At 44.6% G+C, this 15,516-nt stretch overlaps 1 protein-coding gene across 3 annotated transcripts in view; it reads right to left on the reverse strand.

Moving 5' to 3' along the window:
• Nucleotides 1-15,516, reverse strand: part of Nrp1 (neuropilin 1) — a 149,376-nt gene that overhangs the window by 43,310 nt on the left and 90,550 nt on the right. For all 3 annotated transcript variants that reach the window (XM_051201625.1, XM_051201626.1, XM_051201624.1), the window contains exon 8: nucleotides 3,554-3,709. In XM_051201625.1, coding sequence (XP_051057582.1) covers nucleotides 3,554-3,709 — 156 coding nt within the window. The remainder of the gene's footprint in view (nucleotides 1-3,553; nucleotides 3,710-15,516) is intronic.

The following is a 15,516-nucleotide window of genomic DNA, read 5'->3' on the forward strand; positions in this document are numbered from 1 at the left end:
GTCATGTTATTTTCCCAAATAACTGTAATCAAAGAGAACCCTGTCCAGTGTAGAATGCCACCCCAATCATATATTTCTGTTTGAGAGGCTATAGCTTCTAAAAGCACTGTCACAAGGATGGCATTTATTAAAGGACACATGCTGTCATCTTTAAAAGTGAGAAGCTGTTAGCTTTACCTGAAGAGCCACAGCCACACTCATCCCACAGGGAGCCTCACCACCTCCCTTCTGCAGTGGCTCCCAGAAGAAATGCTCTCGGAGTTCTGGGTTAGGTCTGGTTTTAAAAATTCTAGCCCATGTCCTCAGGCACAACCCTAAGCCAACTACCTTCCTCCCTTTTTCCTTCTTTCTTCTTTTTGTAGACCTTGTTGCATGTATCGATGGCCAGCCTTGAATTCCCTAGGTAGCCAAAGGAGACCTTAAACTCCTCATATTTTTGCTTCTGCCTCTCAAGTGGGAGGTTTCAGGTATGTACCATATGTCTGGTTTAGGGGTGTTCAGGATCAACCCCAGGCCTTTGTGTACATGAGGCAAGCACTCCATCCACTGAGTCCCATACCCGGCTTCCTGCCTTCTTTGCTTACTGGGTCTCTGGGTAAATGTTCTTAGTCATGCATCAGAGGTTTTAATACTTTGGAGTTATTGGTAAAATTATGCCTCAGTGGTCAGAGGCAACTAAATAATAAATGATTTTTTAACTGAAAATTCCTGGTCTTCTGCTTCTAGGTACAAGAAAGTCCTTTGATTCTAAGAACAATGAGGCATGTGACCACAAAGGCAAGGAGGGCCCACTATAAACCAGGTGCCTGCAAATGTCCTTTGGGACTGTATGGAATGCGGTGGTGTTGTTTACAAGATAATGGAACATTCTGGCACCTGCCTTCCCTCAGATAAGAGTGGAAGCCTCTGCTTTCTAGATTTGTAGGTCAGCTTTGGGTGAGGACAGCCTTGCAAAAGCAGCACTATTTACACGGAGGGGTGGTGGCGCATACCTTTAAGCTCAGCACGCAGGAGGCAGAGGCAGAGGCAGGGGGATTTCTATGAGTTCAAGGCCAACCTAGTCTACACAGAGAGTTCCAGGACTGCTAGGTTACTTAGATGGGCCCTGTTTCAAAAATCCACCCCCCTCCAAATAAAACCAGCAGTTCTCTGTGGTACTGAATGTGTCAAGCACTGTGATTCCCCACCATCCCTCAGGTGTTATAATCAGAGCCTTCCATGCAGGGCATGGAGACTCCCCCCATCTTCCAGTAAGTGCATGCATTTCCCCAGCTTTATTCTTCCCTCCAGAGAAAGGCCACATCGATGCCATCTGACTGGCACTTTCTTGCTTCATTGTCCATGCTCTACAGCAAACACCAAAATGCCCTCTGTAAGTTACTTTCAATTTCATCTTCTCCCTCTGGGAAACAACCCGAATGGGTACATTTTCATGTGGCAAAGTAAGGAGAAGCTTCCAGAAGTAGTAGCATTTCAAATAATGCTGTTCTTATAGGCCCATTTAGTTCTCTTAGAAGGACTAGAGTTGGCTGCCTGGGGTTTGTACAGACTCAGGATGGATGTGTGCCCATTGCATAGTTCACATGGAATAGGGTGGGTGAATACCCATTCTGCTAACACTGAGAATTCCCCATAGATTTCTGAAAGGCATGCACGTTCACATTCTGTCCAAAGGATGAGGACTGTCAGGGCAGGCTGGGATTGAATTCTGACCTTGCCCTGGTCCAGCAAATGAAATCAAGACAGATGAGGTCTCAGGTGAGCTCTATGGCTGGAAGAAGTGGGAAGGACTTCAGGAACAAATGTCAGCTTGATGCTCTACTTTCATTTATGTTCAGTGAAGACCACAAATGCCAAGTTTCATCCCTGCTGCATCCTCCCATACCCTCCTGCACCTTCCTGCTCGGGATGGCTTGTGTATGCAGGCCTATTCTTGCTCCCTAACTGGAAGTCATGAAACCCTGTGGCAATACAGCCTTGTGTCCTCTCCACAGGGTCATGAGGGGTTTTCTTTCCCAGGTGGAGAAGGGGTTCTATGCCCTCCACCTTCGATAGTCCTTGTACTGTCTATAGAATCTTCCAAGGAACTCTCTTCCCACAGAACAGCTATCCCCATACATCTGCCTCCATTTTGCCTGCCCTCCACGAAAGAGGGATTTTGCCATTGACCAAGGGAGTCCCTATCTGTCTTTTACTGCATACTGCAGAGGCCTTTCTCAGTTCTAACCAAGGCCATGGGTGTCCTAAGGTGAGCTGAGGACATGTGAACTGAACTAGCTTCCTTGTGTGTGTGTGTGTGTGTGTGTGTGTGTGTGTGTGTGTGTGTGTGTGTAGGACAGGGAGAAACCTCAGGTGTCATTTCTCAGACAGTGCTAACACATCTAGTTTTTTTTTGAGGTAGGATCTCTCACTGACCTGTCAATGAGTCTTAGGGATCCTCCTGTAACACTGCTCAGGGCTGGGGTGGCAAGCAAATCCCACACCACTCCCTGCCTTTCCCCCCTCCTTTAAACATTATTTATTATGTCTAGGTGCATGCCATGGGACATGTGCGGAACTTGTGAGAGCTGGCTCTCTACTTCTACCATGTGGATCCTGGGAATGGAATTTGGAGTGTCAGGCTTATGGGTGAGTGCCTTTACCCTCTGAGTCATCTCACTGGCATTCATATGTATGTATGTATGTATGTATGTATGTATGTATGTATGTATGTGTGTGTTTTTATATTTTTAAGACACGGGTTCTGAGATGGAACTCAGGTCCTCGTGATTGTGTGCTAAGCAATTTACTGGCTATCTCTCTAAGCCCTCAGGCTTTTGATTTTGGGTAACATTAAATATGAATTCTCAAAAAATCTTTTGATTAATAAATCAGAGCAAGTATGACTTCAAACAAGCAGGCTGGCTGAGGAAAAGATCTCAGCTCCTAAATGACAGAGTGCGGGAGCAAAGGCTCTGAGGCTGGACCTAGCTGTCCCATGGGGTGAAGCTTCAAGTGTGAGGAACATGCTGTCTGTGTGATGTGAAAGACCACATCCAAATACCCACAGTTCCCCTGTTCTTACAAGCCACGGCCAATTGCATTGGTAAATGAGTTTGTGAGCACCAAGGGTAGATGAAAGGATGCTAGCCCATGACAGAGAGGAACAAAAGAAAAGGATCTATGAAAGAATGAAGAAACACGAGGAAAAACTCAAATAAATGAAGCCAAACAACCACCAGGAACTCCTAAGGTGGGCGGTGTTAGGCTGTGCATTGTCTGTCCCAGGGTGGGGTGTTGGGGGATGGTGGTGAAGGTGACTCTCGAGTTTGTCATTGAATTTGGCTGGTTCTGTTTTAGTGACATCTGTGTAATTTCCTCTTGGCCTTTGGATCTGGTAACATGAGACCCTTTGGTCAGATTTAAACCTCTAATTGCACTTTCCATTTTAAATCAATTCAGAAAATAAACCAGGCTTGACAGAATAATCCCCACACAAACAAATAAAAATTGATCATGCTTGTGAAAGGCTTTAGTTGGGGAGGGGGAATGAAGGGGCAGCAGATAAACTCACAATAGGCTTATTTCCCTCTTTCAGGGTGATCCAGTCCTCTCCATTGGAGCTTATATCTACTCTGTAAGTCTTGACATAATATTTCTTCTTGGTTTCCTTGGAAATGGCACCTTGTGTCCCGACGGCAGTGACGAATCGCAGGAGGCCCAAATCCACCTGCAAGAAAATGACACATGGGATGGGTGGCTGCCCCAACAAGCATGGCTGTGACCTAAACAACTTACCCTGCAGGCTCTGCACAGAGGTTTTTCATCCATTGGATGTGATGTCAATGGCCCTTATCTTCCCATCCACCCTCGTGTTGTGGAGACCCCCCCAACCATAAAATCATTTTTGTTGATACTTTGTAACTGTAATTTTGCTACTGACATGAATCATAATGTAAATATTTTTGGAGCTAAAGGTTTGTCAAAGGGGTTGAGACCCACAGGTTGAGAACCACTTCTCTACAGGAAGGCAAAGGCTGCCGACTGCCTTTTGGAAGTTTATGCCTGCGCCCTTTGGTTAGTGCTGCTGTCAGCTTGGGTCAGAGAAACTTCTTCCTGCAGTAGGTGCAGTAGGTAACAGTTCCTACAGAGACTCAGAACTTGTCATAGTGCAGAGAATGACAGAGTGTTCAGCTCTGACAGACAGCGCATCTGCGTCACCAGTTCTGAGACTCAGGGGACGCCACAGGAGGGGGAGTGGGAAGACTGTAAGAGCTGGAGGAATGGAAGCAGTGTTGTGCGATGCTGTCTCCCAGGCATGACATGACTGTTGAACTTACAGCCACTGTGTCTACCTGCGTAAGACATGCACAGAATTGGGTCTGTCTATATATCCCACCCCTGCCGAAACTATCAGTGAAGGAGGAGATGTAGCAATTGGCAAACTGCCCATGCTCCTGTAAGCAACCCTGAATGGAATCCATTGGCGCGCGCGCACACACACACACACACACACACACACACACACACACACACACACGGTTGGGGCCAAAGATAGTGAGGGGACTAGAATTTGGGAAAGGAGAATGTTCTCACTGCTATAGCCAAGATCACCTGATTTCTGGTGCAAAGGAGGAAACTGGGTTCATGTCAGTATATCTTCTAAGACATTTTATACACTTTCCAAAGTATATCATATGTGTCATTTTATAGACAGAGATTCAAGATAGACAAGACAGAGCTACTGGAGAGGCCTGAACTAGGCTCCCATGTGAGCCAGCTGGTTCTGTGTCCCAACTTCCGGGTGTATCCTATCCCCTTCCAATGAGATGCAGCCAGGAAGGCACTGATGCGAGTGCTCTAGGAGTGCTGTGGCTCTAGAAACAGATACAGAGAGAGTCTGGAACGGTCCAGCAAGGAGAAAAGCAAGGAGGGCTTGGCTTCACACCAAGCTTCTTCCTTTTGCTTGCTTGTTTATGGCCTTTCTGTAAGCAGGTTAAGAGGGAGATGAGTCCCAGGGCATGATGGGGAGGAAAGACATATGAGCATAAAGAGGGCTTGCTCCTCTTTGTTGGTTTCCAGTTTTCCAACAAGAGAGCCTCACTTTGAGTGTTGCTTGCTAATCTCATGCCCGGGAGGGTGGTGGGGACTTCCAGGTAATGAAAGTTTTGCTGTTAAGTGTTTCTACCTTGACTAGCTAGCTGTCGATAGTTCCCAAAACAGTGGGACAAGTGGCCATGAACTGGAATCTCTGAATGCCTCCCCATCGTGTGTGTGTGTGTGTGTGTGTGTTCATGTATACTCAGGAACACACGTATGTGTATACATGTGGAGGTCAGAAGTCAAGCTTTAGGAGCTGTTTATCCTTGTTTTTGAGATAGTGTCTCTTACTGGGACCCAGACTCATTGACTCAGATAGGCTGGCTGGCCAGTGAGCTCTAGGACATCCTGAAGTGTTTGCCTTTGTAAAACTGGAATCATCAGTCAGTGCTATCACACACAGCTTTTTCACATGGATTCTGGGAGTTAAATTCAGGTCCTTAAGTTTGCATGGCAAACCCTTTACTAACTGGGCAATGCTGCTCACTTAGTACAGCCTTTCCTGCCTCTGACTTCCCACAATCCCCTTCTTCATATTCCTCATGGTATTTGCAATATAATCACATCCCCTTTCCTTTCACTCTTCTCATTGTCATCATTAATAACTACATATAATTTTAAAATAAAAATCATGATTAGTCTCTACATGTTGAGTATTTTCAATGCCCTCTTATTGATGCATTTGACTTTCCCTGGAAAGCTGTTTCTTTCTATTTGTTGTATGGCCTAGATGCTATAATATCTATATTTATATCTATCCATCTATATATCTATATCTATATCTACATATATCAGAAAAGAAATATCTCTTAAGAAGGGATGAACAAACATAATGGTTTTTTACAGGACTCAGAGAAGAATTGCCTAATTCACCTGGTTTGCATTGACCAGATACTTCAACAGTACACTAAGAGAAAATGGAACACTGTTTTCTTCAAAGGAAAAGAAGAAGAAGGAAGGAGAAGGAGAAACCCAAATAAAACACAAAAGACAAAGGCAGAGCAATTCCCCACCCCTCCCTCAGCTTCTGAGTCCTGTGACTTGACAGCCCAATTTTCAGAGAACACCATTTCAATTAACCCTGCCGTGCCTGTGAGCTCAGGGTTGCTGCAGAATGAATGTTGTTTGGTGGGCCTGCTTGGAAGGCTGTCTCCTCTGGTCTGTGAGGAACAGCTTTCCCCTGATGGCCCTGGGAGGAATTAGGCCACAGAGACACAGGAAAAGGAGTGCACAGAGAGGAGGAGGAAGTTCCACAGTACAGCAGCTTAACAGCTCTCCCTGCAAGGGTCTAACAATACGGCTGCCTTTTCATGGTCTCAAATGCAACGTTGATGCTCTGTAAGTTTTCACAAGATTTGAGACACAGAAAGGAATCAACAACTTAATCCTGTTTTTTTTTTTGGGTGGGGTGTGGGTATGGGTGGGTATATGAAGGCTATAAGCCTGGAGCTTGCTATGTAGACCAGGAAGAATGTCCTAGAAATCAAAGTCACAGAGATCTGCCTGCTTCTGCTTTCTGGGTACCTAGATTCATATTTTTTTTTTCTTTTGATACAGGGTCTCGTAAAGCCCAGCTTGACTGGAACTTGGTATTTAGACAACTATGACCCTGAACTTCTGATCCTTCAGCTTTTACCTCCCTAGTGCTGGGCTTACAGACATGCAGTACCACACCCCAAACTTTGTACCTGGATGGAACTGGAACCCAGGCCTTGGTGCATGCTAGGCAAACATTCTACCTGTGTCCCATTCCCAGAACAATATCCTAATAGAAATTAATACTGTAGACTAACAATGGCTGCTATTTCAGGTTCCATTTGACAGTACTTATCTTTGATGGCTGACACTGGTAATCCTTTTCAGAAGGGAAACAGGGAATATCGTCTAGTGAATGCCACATTCGTCTTATCCCCTGTGAGCACAAGTTTCCAAAAGCAGAAACTGCCAATGCTTGTAATATGTGGCAAACAAAATAAAAGATGGTGAATTAAACTGAATTTCAGATGTAAAGAAAAAAAAAACCATACTAACTCAAAAACTTAAAAAGAAAAAAAATCCAATTTCCAACATAATCTGGACTTTCAGAACACTCACACCTGCAAGTTAATGGGCTCTAGACACAGGAGAAAGGCTTCAAGGGTTTTCTTTTTCTTTTCTTTTTTTTTTTTTTTTTTTTTTTTTTTTTTTTTTTTTTTGGGCTTCAAGGGTTTTCAATGACCTCAGAACACTGAAGACTTTATTGGCCATCCACCAAGTTTTTCGAGAGTCACGTACATCCATTGCAAGTTGAAAGGTCCTTAAAACCTGGACATCCAAGGGAGAGCAGCAGAGCACTCTCAACACAAACTCTTCCTGTCACACCTACAAGAGGCCCTTCAGTCTGGGAATGAAGAAACTCTCAGGTGTCCAATTGTGGCTTAAGTTGATCTGAAGTCACTTTGGAACTATATTCCTTGGATGTACCTTCAGACAGACAGACAGACACAGCGTCTCCTGTAGCCTGGCTTCCTTTGAACTCACGCTGTAGCCAAGACTCATCTTGGACTTTTGATTCTTCTGCCTCTACCTCCCCAGTGCTGGGATCATAAGCCTGAGTCACCATACCTGGTTTATGGGGCGCTGGGGATGGGACCCAGGGCTTTGTGATTCCAGACAAACACCCTACCAGCTCAGACACACGACCCTGCCCCATGTTTATAAAACCGAGGGAGAGCTAGTTACTAGGCAGGGAAGCAGTAGTCACCTAGACCATTCCCAGGTATGGGGAATCAGCTGACTTTCAGGAAGGAGCCCTGGGCAAAGACAAGCAATTCCTCAGTAAGGAAGATGTCAAGACATAACAGAGGGCCCCCTAGAACACAAGCGTGAGTCACCCCTGAAAAGGAAATGGTACTTTTTTTTTTCTAGACAGCAATGAACACAGCAGCAACTTTCCTGGCAATTGTATAGTTTCCTGCTGGGGTTTTAAACTCTGTGACTCCTCTTATTTGCCACACTGGGAAATTTAAAATTCTGTTTCATTTTTCTTCCTAACATGACTGCCGTTGGGCTTACTAAAGATGGATGACAACCTCATGGAATCTAGACTGGAGCCTAGACCAAGAGTGGATGCTACCTTGGTCTCTGATAAGCCCCACCTCCCTCTCTGCAGCTGAGGACTTGGTTGACAATGGGGGTCTCTGCCCACTAACTCTCTCTCTCCAAGTGCTTAGGGGAATTCTGAGTAACTGGAAGGAACCACTCTTCAATCTGAAGTGCCATGGAAAGGCTGGGAGGCAATGGAGACAGTTGGCCTCATCAATGCCTTGTTTGCACTGTGATGTCCATGTCAGGTTTAATGCCCTCGGTTCTTACCAATATCAGCATAGGACATCTCAGAACGGGCCACTTAGTCTCAGTGTCATTTTGAGATGAAGGTGATTGAGAATCAATAACAGAGTCAAGAAAAAGTCTCTGCCGTCCCCTGTTCTGCCTAAGAGCAGGGCATGTGTCCTCTATGGTGAGGGTGTGAGTCTCCCTTGTACTATGCTACCAAGAGTCAATACTGAAGTGAGGGCATGAGCATGCCTTTCCCAGAAAAGCCTGATTTTGCACAGACTGCCCTTAATGGGTGCCCTGGTTACTAATGACTAGTCACAATCTAGACCTTAGAAGACAAATAACCTTCCTTCCATTTATTTATTTATTTATTTTGATTTTTTTTTGGGGGGGGACAGCATTTCTCTGTGTAACAGTCCTGGATGAACTGTTTTGCAGACCAGTTTGGTCTCAAATTCAAAGAAATCCCCCTGCCTCTGCCTCCTTAATGCTGGGAATTAAAGGCTTGAGACACCAGATCCTGGCATCTTTCCCCTTTTAAGAAGTCATTTCTTCACAGTAATTGCTATTTACTGAAATGATGTATTAGTGCTTGGATATATAACTGTTTCTTTAAACTTTTACTTTTCTCTGAAGCCCAAGTGATATAAAAATATCAACAGAATTTGTATTGCTTTCTCTTGTTAATCCACCTTTTGTCAATTTAGTTTGCAGACCCCAGATACAAATCTAAATGGGTACAGGAATGGCCTTTTTTCTGCCCTTATGAATATTTCTCATTGGCATAGTTAAGTAGGACAATGGCCCAGTTTACCTTCATATGTATTATTTGATTACATTAGAATATGTATGACCTAACTAAAATATTTGTAATTCCTAACAAAATGTTTTGTTTGCATGTCTTGACATGTAAAGTTCTTGTGCCATAACAGAAAATAAAACCAAAACTTTCTCTGTGCCCCTCCCTCCCTCTCCCATTTCTCCCTCTCTCCCCCATCGCTCCTCCTCCGATTCCCTCCCCATCCCTCCCCATCTCCTCCCCCTCCACTCTCCCTCCACCTCTTCTAAACGGGAGTGACTATTTCCTCTTTTCATCCTGGTGGATGAGCCCTGCATTTCTACTCTGGTAAGTTCATCATACAATTCACTGAGTTCATCATGCTGTATTCTTCTTCTAGTCCCTTTTAGTCATTTGTGATTTCTCTGGAAAAATATTTGTTTTTCTGTATAGCTGATAAGAGTCCTAGTGAAAATTTCATAAAATGTAGTAAATTCAAGAAGGAACAAAATCTCCATAAGACACCACTAACTGGAACAACATACTTCACTCTTCTCCTGAATCTTTTCACTATGAAAATGCATGTGAATACATGTACATTTATAGTTATTAAAACAAGGCCATTACAGCTCTGTGCCTGATAACTTGTCATTTCCTTCTGTTTTTTTCTTCTTTTGTATCTCCTTGCTAACAATTTCTTTCTTTCTTTCTCTTTCTTTCTTTCTTTCTTTCTTTCTTTCTTTCTTTCTGTCTTCCTTCATTCCTTCCTCCCTTCCTTTCTTTCTTTCTTCTCTTCCTCTTTTTGGAGAGGTTCTATGTAGTTTAGGCTAGTCTAGAACTTGCTACATAGCCACAAAACCTGTCTGAAACTCTCAGGACCCTCTTGCCTTAGCCTTCTAAGTGCTTGGCGGACAGGCATGTGCCAGCACACCTAACCCATCAACATTTTTAAAGGCACCATCATGTACTTTGGATTGATGTCATCTACTACTTTTGAGCCTTCAGGTGTCAGACTTTATGTAACAAGCTTGCCCCAACCAGGAGACATCACACTGCCTGTCAGTGTGTTCTGTAATGAGTTAGTGGACTAGAATGAATAGGAACCATCTGGCACCTTTGAATAGGACCTCAGGAAGGGCTGGCAAACAGTGTGAAGCAGGCAAGGGAAGGTGCAAACAATGCTATCCGAGAACTGGGAGGGGTGAGGGAGGGGAGACATCTCACCGCATACTGTGATGTCCAAGATGTATAGCAAAGGTTCCACAGTAGGAATCTGCAGGTGGACAGGAGGAGAAAGCATGTGGGATTTTTTGGGGGTGTGTGTGTTGGGGGGGGGCTGGAGGTGGGGCAGAACTGACCCTGCAGAAGTGAAAGGATGAAGCAGGGCACTAAACAGCCGGCCATGTTTCTCACACTACAGCAGACGCTGTAGATCTGAAGTCCGTGGACTCTGCTGATCACCAGATTTCTTCAATTGGGGGGCAGCGATCAGCAGCCATGGAGACAATCTGGAACCTGCAGGTCCATCACTGCCAAGATCTATGCTGTGCTTTCACCGACATTGCATCCCAGGACACAGCCATGGTGCACTAAGACAAAGCTTGCATCCCAGGACACAGCCATGGTGCACTAAGACAAACAGCAGGATGATAGAGAAGCCAGAACTGGGCAGGACAATTCTTCACAGGGCACCCCTCGGTGTTCTGGAGAGTTCCTTTACTGAACATCCCTCTCTTCCCCCTAAAAGATCCGGGCATACAGCCAGGTGACCTGCTCCCTAAGCCCAAGCAGCTTTGCTTCACGCACCATCTTCTGAGATTTAGATGAGTGTCTTTACTTCCTAGCTGTCTGAGTTTTGACTGGAAGATGGATGTGTTTTCACTTCTGAGTTTGGGGGACCTCTGTGATGAAGGGTGGTGGTGGGGGAGGTAGGGGGGCAGGCACATGTGCAAGTGCACATCAAATGCATTCTCCCGGATCGTTGAGCATTTCCCACTGCGGGTGTGACACACATCAACATCTGGAAAGTATCCAGTGGTATGTATGCTATCTTCAGAAGCCCATCAGCTCCTTTGGAGTTCTAGTGGCTGCTTCCCAAGCCAGTTTGCACAGCTCAGTGAACATAAGTGACTCCACAAGACAACATTTCCAGCATTAGTGTAAAACTCTAAGACATTAGATTGTCTGTCCACATCTTATTTTCACACACAGAAAAGAATATGTCTAGCTTTTCATTTTAGGCATGAGATAGGGATCATGGCTGGTCCTACTGCAGGGGACTCCTGAAGGTGCTGGGTCCCCTGACCTCTTCCTTGTTCTTTCTTTTCAGGGATCTACAAGAATAAACATTTTATGGCCAAAGGCATTGTCTTCACAATAACAGGAAACACATTCCCTAAGATAAAGAGAAGCAAGGAAAAGCCCACATTTTACTGAGAATCACCGGAGGACGAAGCAGCAGCGCGTGTCTCAGCATTGTATAGTAAATCACAAAGCTCGCAGCCTCCGAGCCATGAAATGCATGCCACTGCGTGCCATGATTGTGCACAACTGGCCATCGGTAATGTAATGTGGAAAACCTCATTTCCAAAATGAAAATCTGCCTTGCTCAATAAAATACTGCCCCGTGAGTGAGCATTGGCAAGGGAGCATTTATCAGCTTTTAATGCTCCCCTGGCAGTCCGGCACAACAGCCTGAGAAAATAAAGGACAAAGAACCGAGGTCTGATTAAAAACCGGAAAGTCTGGTTGCAAGGGGAAGACCATGGCGGCTTTCCTTCAGATCGTCTCTGATGACTCAAGGCTGTTTAATTCATCAGTTGATACTAAAGCTAAAGAAAATATTTTTAAGTAATTGTCTCATTTCCTTAGATAAAACACATGTTTTCTGACCTAGTCAGGCATGTGGCCCTCAGCTATTCTAGGCTGAGTGGGGCTAATTCACAGCATCTGACCATTGTCTGCCCAAAACTTAGGGTCTCTGATTTCTTATAGATGTTAATCAGAGCACAACCACCTGAAGTTAATAACATAATCCTTTAATTGTTAATAACATATTTCTCTACCTATATTATTTTGTCAGGATTATTGTGTTACATAGAAAAATGCTGATAGCTAAAATTGTTCCTTTCAATTGAAACTTTTCATTGCAGCCCTTGTATTTAGGGTATTTCATTTAAGGGCTAAATTTAAATGTGTTACCTCCATTGAAACTGCTATCAAACTATGCACAAATAAACTGAGAAGCAAAGTGACATGTTCCTTTGTCCAGAGTCACCCTATGTGGCTCATGGCACCCCATGCTGGTCCCTAAGTTTTGAGGCAGCAGAAATATGATCCAACAACTCTTTGGAAATTAAACATTTTGTGCAGTTATAGGAAATATGAGACCATCTGTGGCAAACTTGTTGATTAGTTTAAACTGGACTCAGGGCTACTGGAAGAGTCTACTTTGAATATTATTATATGGTAGAAAAATAAGTTGATGCTTATGAATTTTTTTGTAAGTGCAAAATAGGAAGGACCAATGTTCCCTGGTCATCTGATTGCCTGAATGGATCCTCTGCCCGTAGATACATTAAGTGAAAATCAACTTCTGGTTGTAGCTGCTCCCAATTCCTGGACAGGTCTCCACTCTCTTTTGCACAAACCAGAAGCAGCTAATGTAAAAAGAAAATTTTAATTCTGAGGTAGTCTTAGAATAGCTGCCACACTCAGTTTGGTGAGACTAGTGAAGTCTCCTGTCATCCCTTAAAATTGTCCAGAAACGAAGCAAGTGTGAGCCTTGCTTAGACTCTGAAAGAGTCAAAAAGGGAGCCAGAGCTAAGCTGTGCAAGCTCAGCCACGGGCTCCAGAGTCTCAGAGATGCTCAGATGCTGAGGATGGCAACAAACCAAAGGACTGAAGGATGCCACTGTGTAGATAAGGCCATTTCTCCCCATAAATTTAAACACTCTGTATGACTCCTACAAACACAGAGGCATGTACAGAAATGTGGTGTCACACATGATGGTGTCAGAGTGAAGTCAAGACTGACTGTGAGAGCGAAAGGGCATCACAGAGTTCAGAGAAGGGGAAAAGCTCTGTGGACGGGAATAGAAAGGGCTTTGTTGAAAAGGTCAAGCGATGCATTCAAACTGGGCCTCACAGGATGGGTGAGACTCTGGCTGAGGAAGCGGCTGGAGCTAATGAGATAGAGACAAAAGGAATGGCAAAGTCTCATCCAGTTGCCTACAAGTGGGTTTAATACTGGTCTTCTGTCTAGTATCTCTTGGCAGAATTTACTCAGAGAACAAGTGTGACTCCCCCCCCCCCAGGCACCACACACACACACACACACACACACACACACCACATAAAGATAACACATACATGCACATATATCACACACAGACACATTAATAACACACATATCTAAACACACACACCATATGCCATATGCACTCTTCTGTCTACAAAGACATATCACATAGTCACACCCCACATACACTCATCACACCCAGAGAGACATACTAGACATATACCACACACACACGCACACACACACACACACACACACACACACACGCATGCACGCACGCACACACATACACACACAGGGTGTGTGTAGAGAAAGAACATATATACATACATAGACCACAGAGATAGACATATACTACATATACATCCTCCTTTGTGGACCTTTGTGAAATACAGGAATCTAGATCGCGAAGCATCTGATAGTGACCGAGTTAGGGAAGACCTCATTGTGATTTAACTTCAAGCTCAGCTCCACACACTGCACTGCTGAGTTGCTTTCCCTGCCTCTGGGACACCAGGCATTCCCTGGAAGGACAGAAGCACTCCCTGTATTGAGTTGGCCCAGCAACACTCTCCTCCATCCTGCATGAAGTCCTATGCCCACACTAGGAAGAAAGCAGCTTTCCAGGGTTCCCTCTGCTGTCTAGATCCCACCTTGGCTCCTCAAACATTAAGAACAGGTCAGTGAGTGTAAGCAGCAGCTCAAACCTGCACTAGGGATCCTACCTTGCAGGGAAGGCAGGAGTTGGCAAGTATTCATTTGTTATGTGCATTAAAAGGAAGGGAGATTACAAGATTTTGTCCTGCAGGAAGAAGGGAAAATGCCAAGAAAACAACAAATCTCCACAGAGAGTGACAGGCTGCACTGAGCTGCTCAGTAGATTCAGGGCTTAGGAAAACTGCGGGGGTGGGGTGGGGTGGGGATGGGGCTCTGGTTGGCATGTGGGGGCCAAAGAAGAGACCCAGGAAGTGACTGTGTAGCTCTGACATGGAAGAACAACCTGCCTAAGCAAGTTAATTGCCATTTTCAATTCAAGATTTCGCTCCCCCTTCTCTTCAACAGAAAATACTAGTTACTTCTCACGGCCTTTATGAGGATCACATAGTGCATACTCATATACCTGCACGAGTACAATGTGAGGACATCTTCCCTCAGTCATTTTTTAACGGGAGTGTGTGTGTGAGAGAGGGAGGGAGGGAGGGTGGGCTTCTGCAGTTTTAATTCACTACTCCAATATATCCCTAATCCTTAGCAGATGGGACACCAGTGTTCCCTATGTTTAAATTCAATGCTGTTTTAAGTCCAGCATGGTTGGCAAGATCTGAAACGCCTTTCTTCCAAACAAAGGCCAACCGCATGATATTAAAGTCAACATGAAACTGTCTGGGCCACTAACTGTCCTCTGAAAGGAGGAATGCAATTACTCGTATCCTCTTACTTCACACTGTGAATATTATAACTCATCATAAACTTTCCAGCCCTTTTGAAAGGCCGCTACTTAAAGCTGGAGTGCCATTGAGTCTTGTTGGTTGGGCTCACCCTGTATGAAGTGGTCCTTGCTACTTACTTCTCAAATGGTCTCTTACGAACTTAGTGTTCCTTCTCCTGGAAGTTGCCTCAAAGGGCAGTGAGGATGAAATAACTCTTCTGCTGTATCTCAAGGACATTGTCCTGCCTGCCCCACCTTCCTGTTTAGGAGCAAAGACAAGCCTGCCACTCTATGGTGTTTAAGTGTGATCTGTTTACCTGTCTGGGGCCTGGCAGTCCCTCATACCTTTCTTGTACTTTAGCAAAAGTAACACCAAATTCTTTGCACTATTTCAGGTCATAATGTTTATCTAATTTGCAGTCTGTACGAAACTATCATTGGGGAGGGGCTAGAAAAAGCAGGCAGACTCCAGGAAGAAGCAGAGCTAAGCTGATGTAAGGTGCTTTGAAAGACACACACCCCATACACACACCATACATACAAAACACACACCACACACACACCACATACACCACACACACAAATACCATCCCCCACACAACATACACACAA

This window comes from Phodopus roborovskii, unplaced genomic scaffold (genome assembly GCF_943737965.1).
Source record: "Phodopus roborovskii unplaced genomic scaffold, PHOROB, whole genome shotgun sequence".
Lineage (NCBI taxonomy): Eukaryota > Metazoa > Chordata > Mammalia > Rodentia > Cricetidae > Phodopus > Phodopus roborovskii.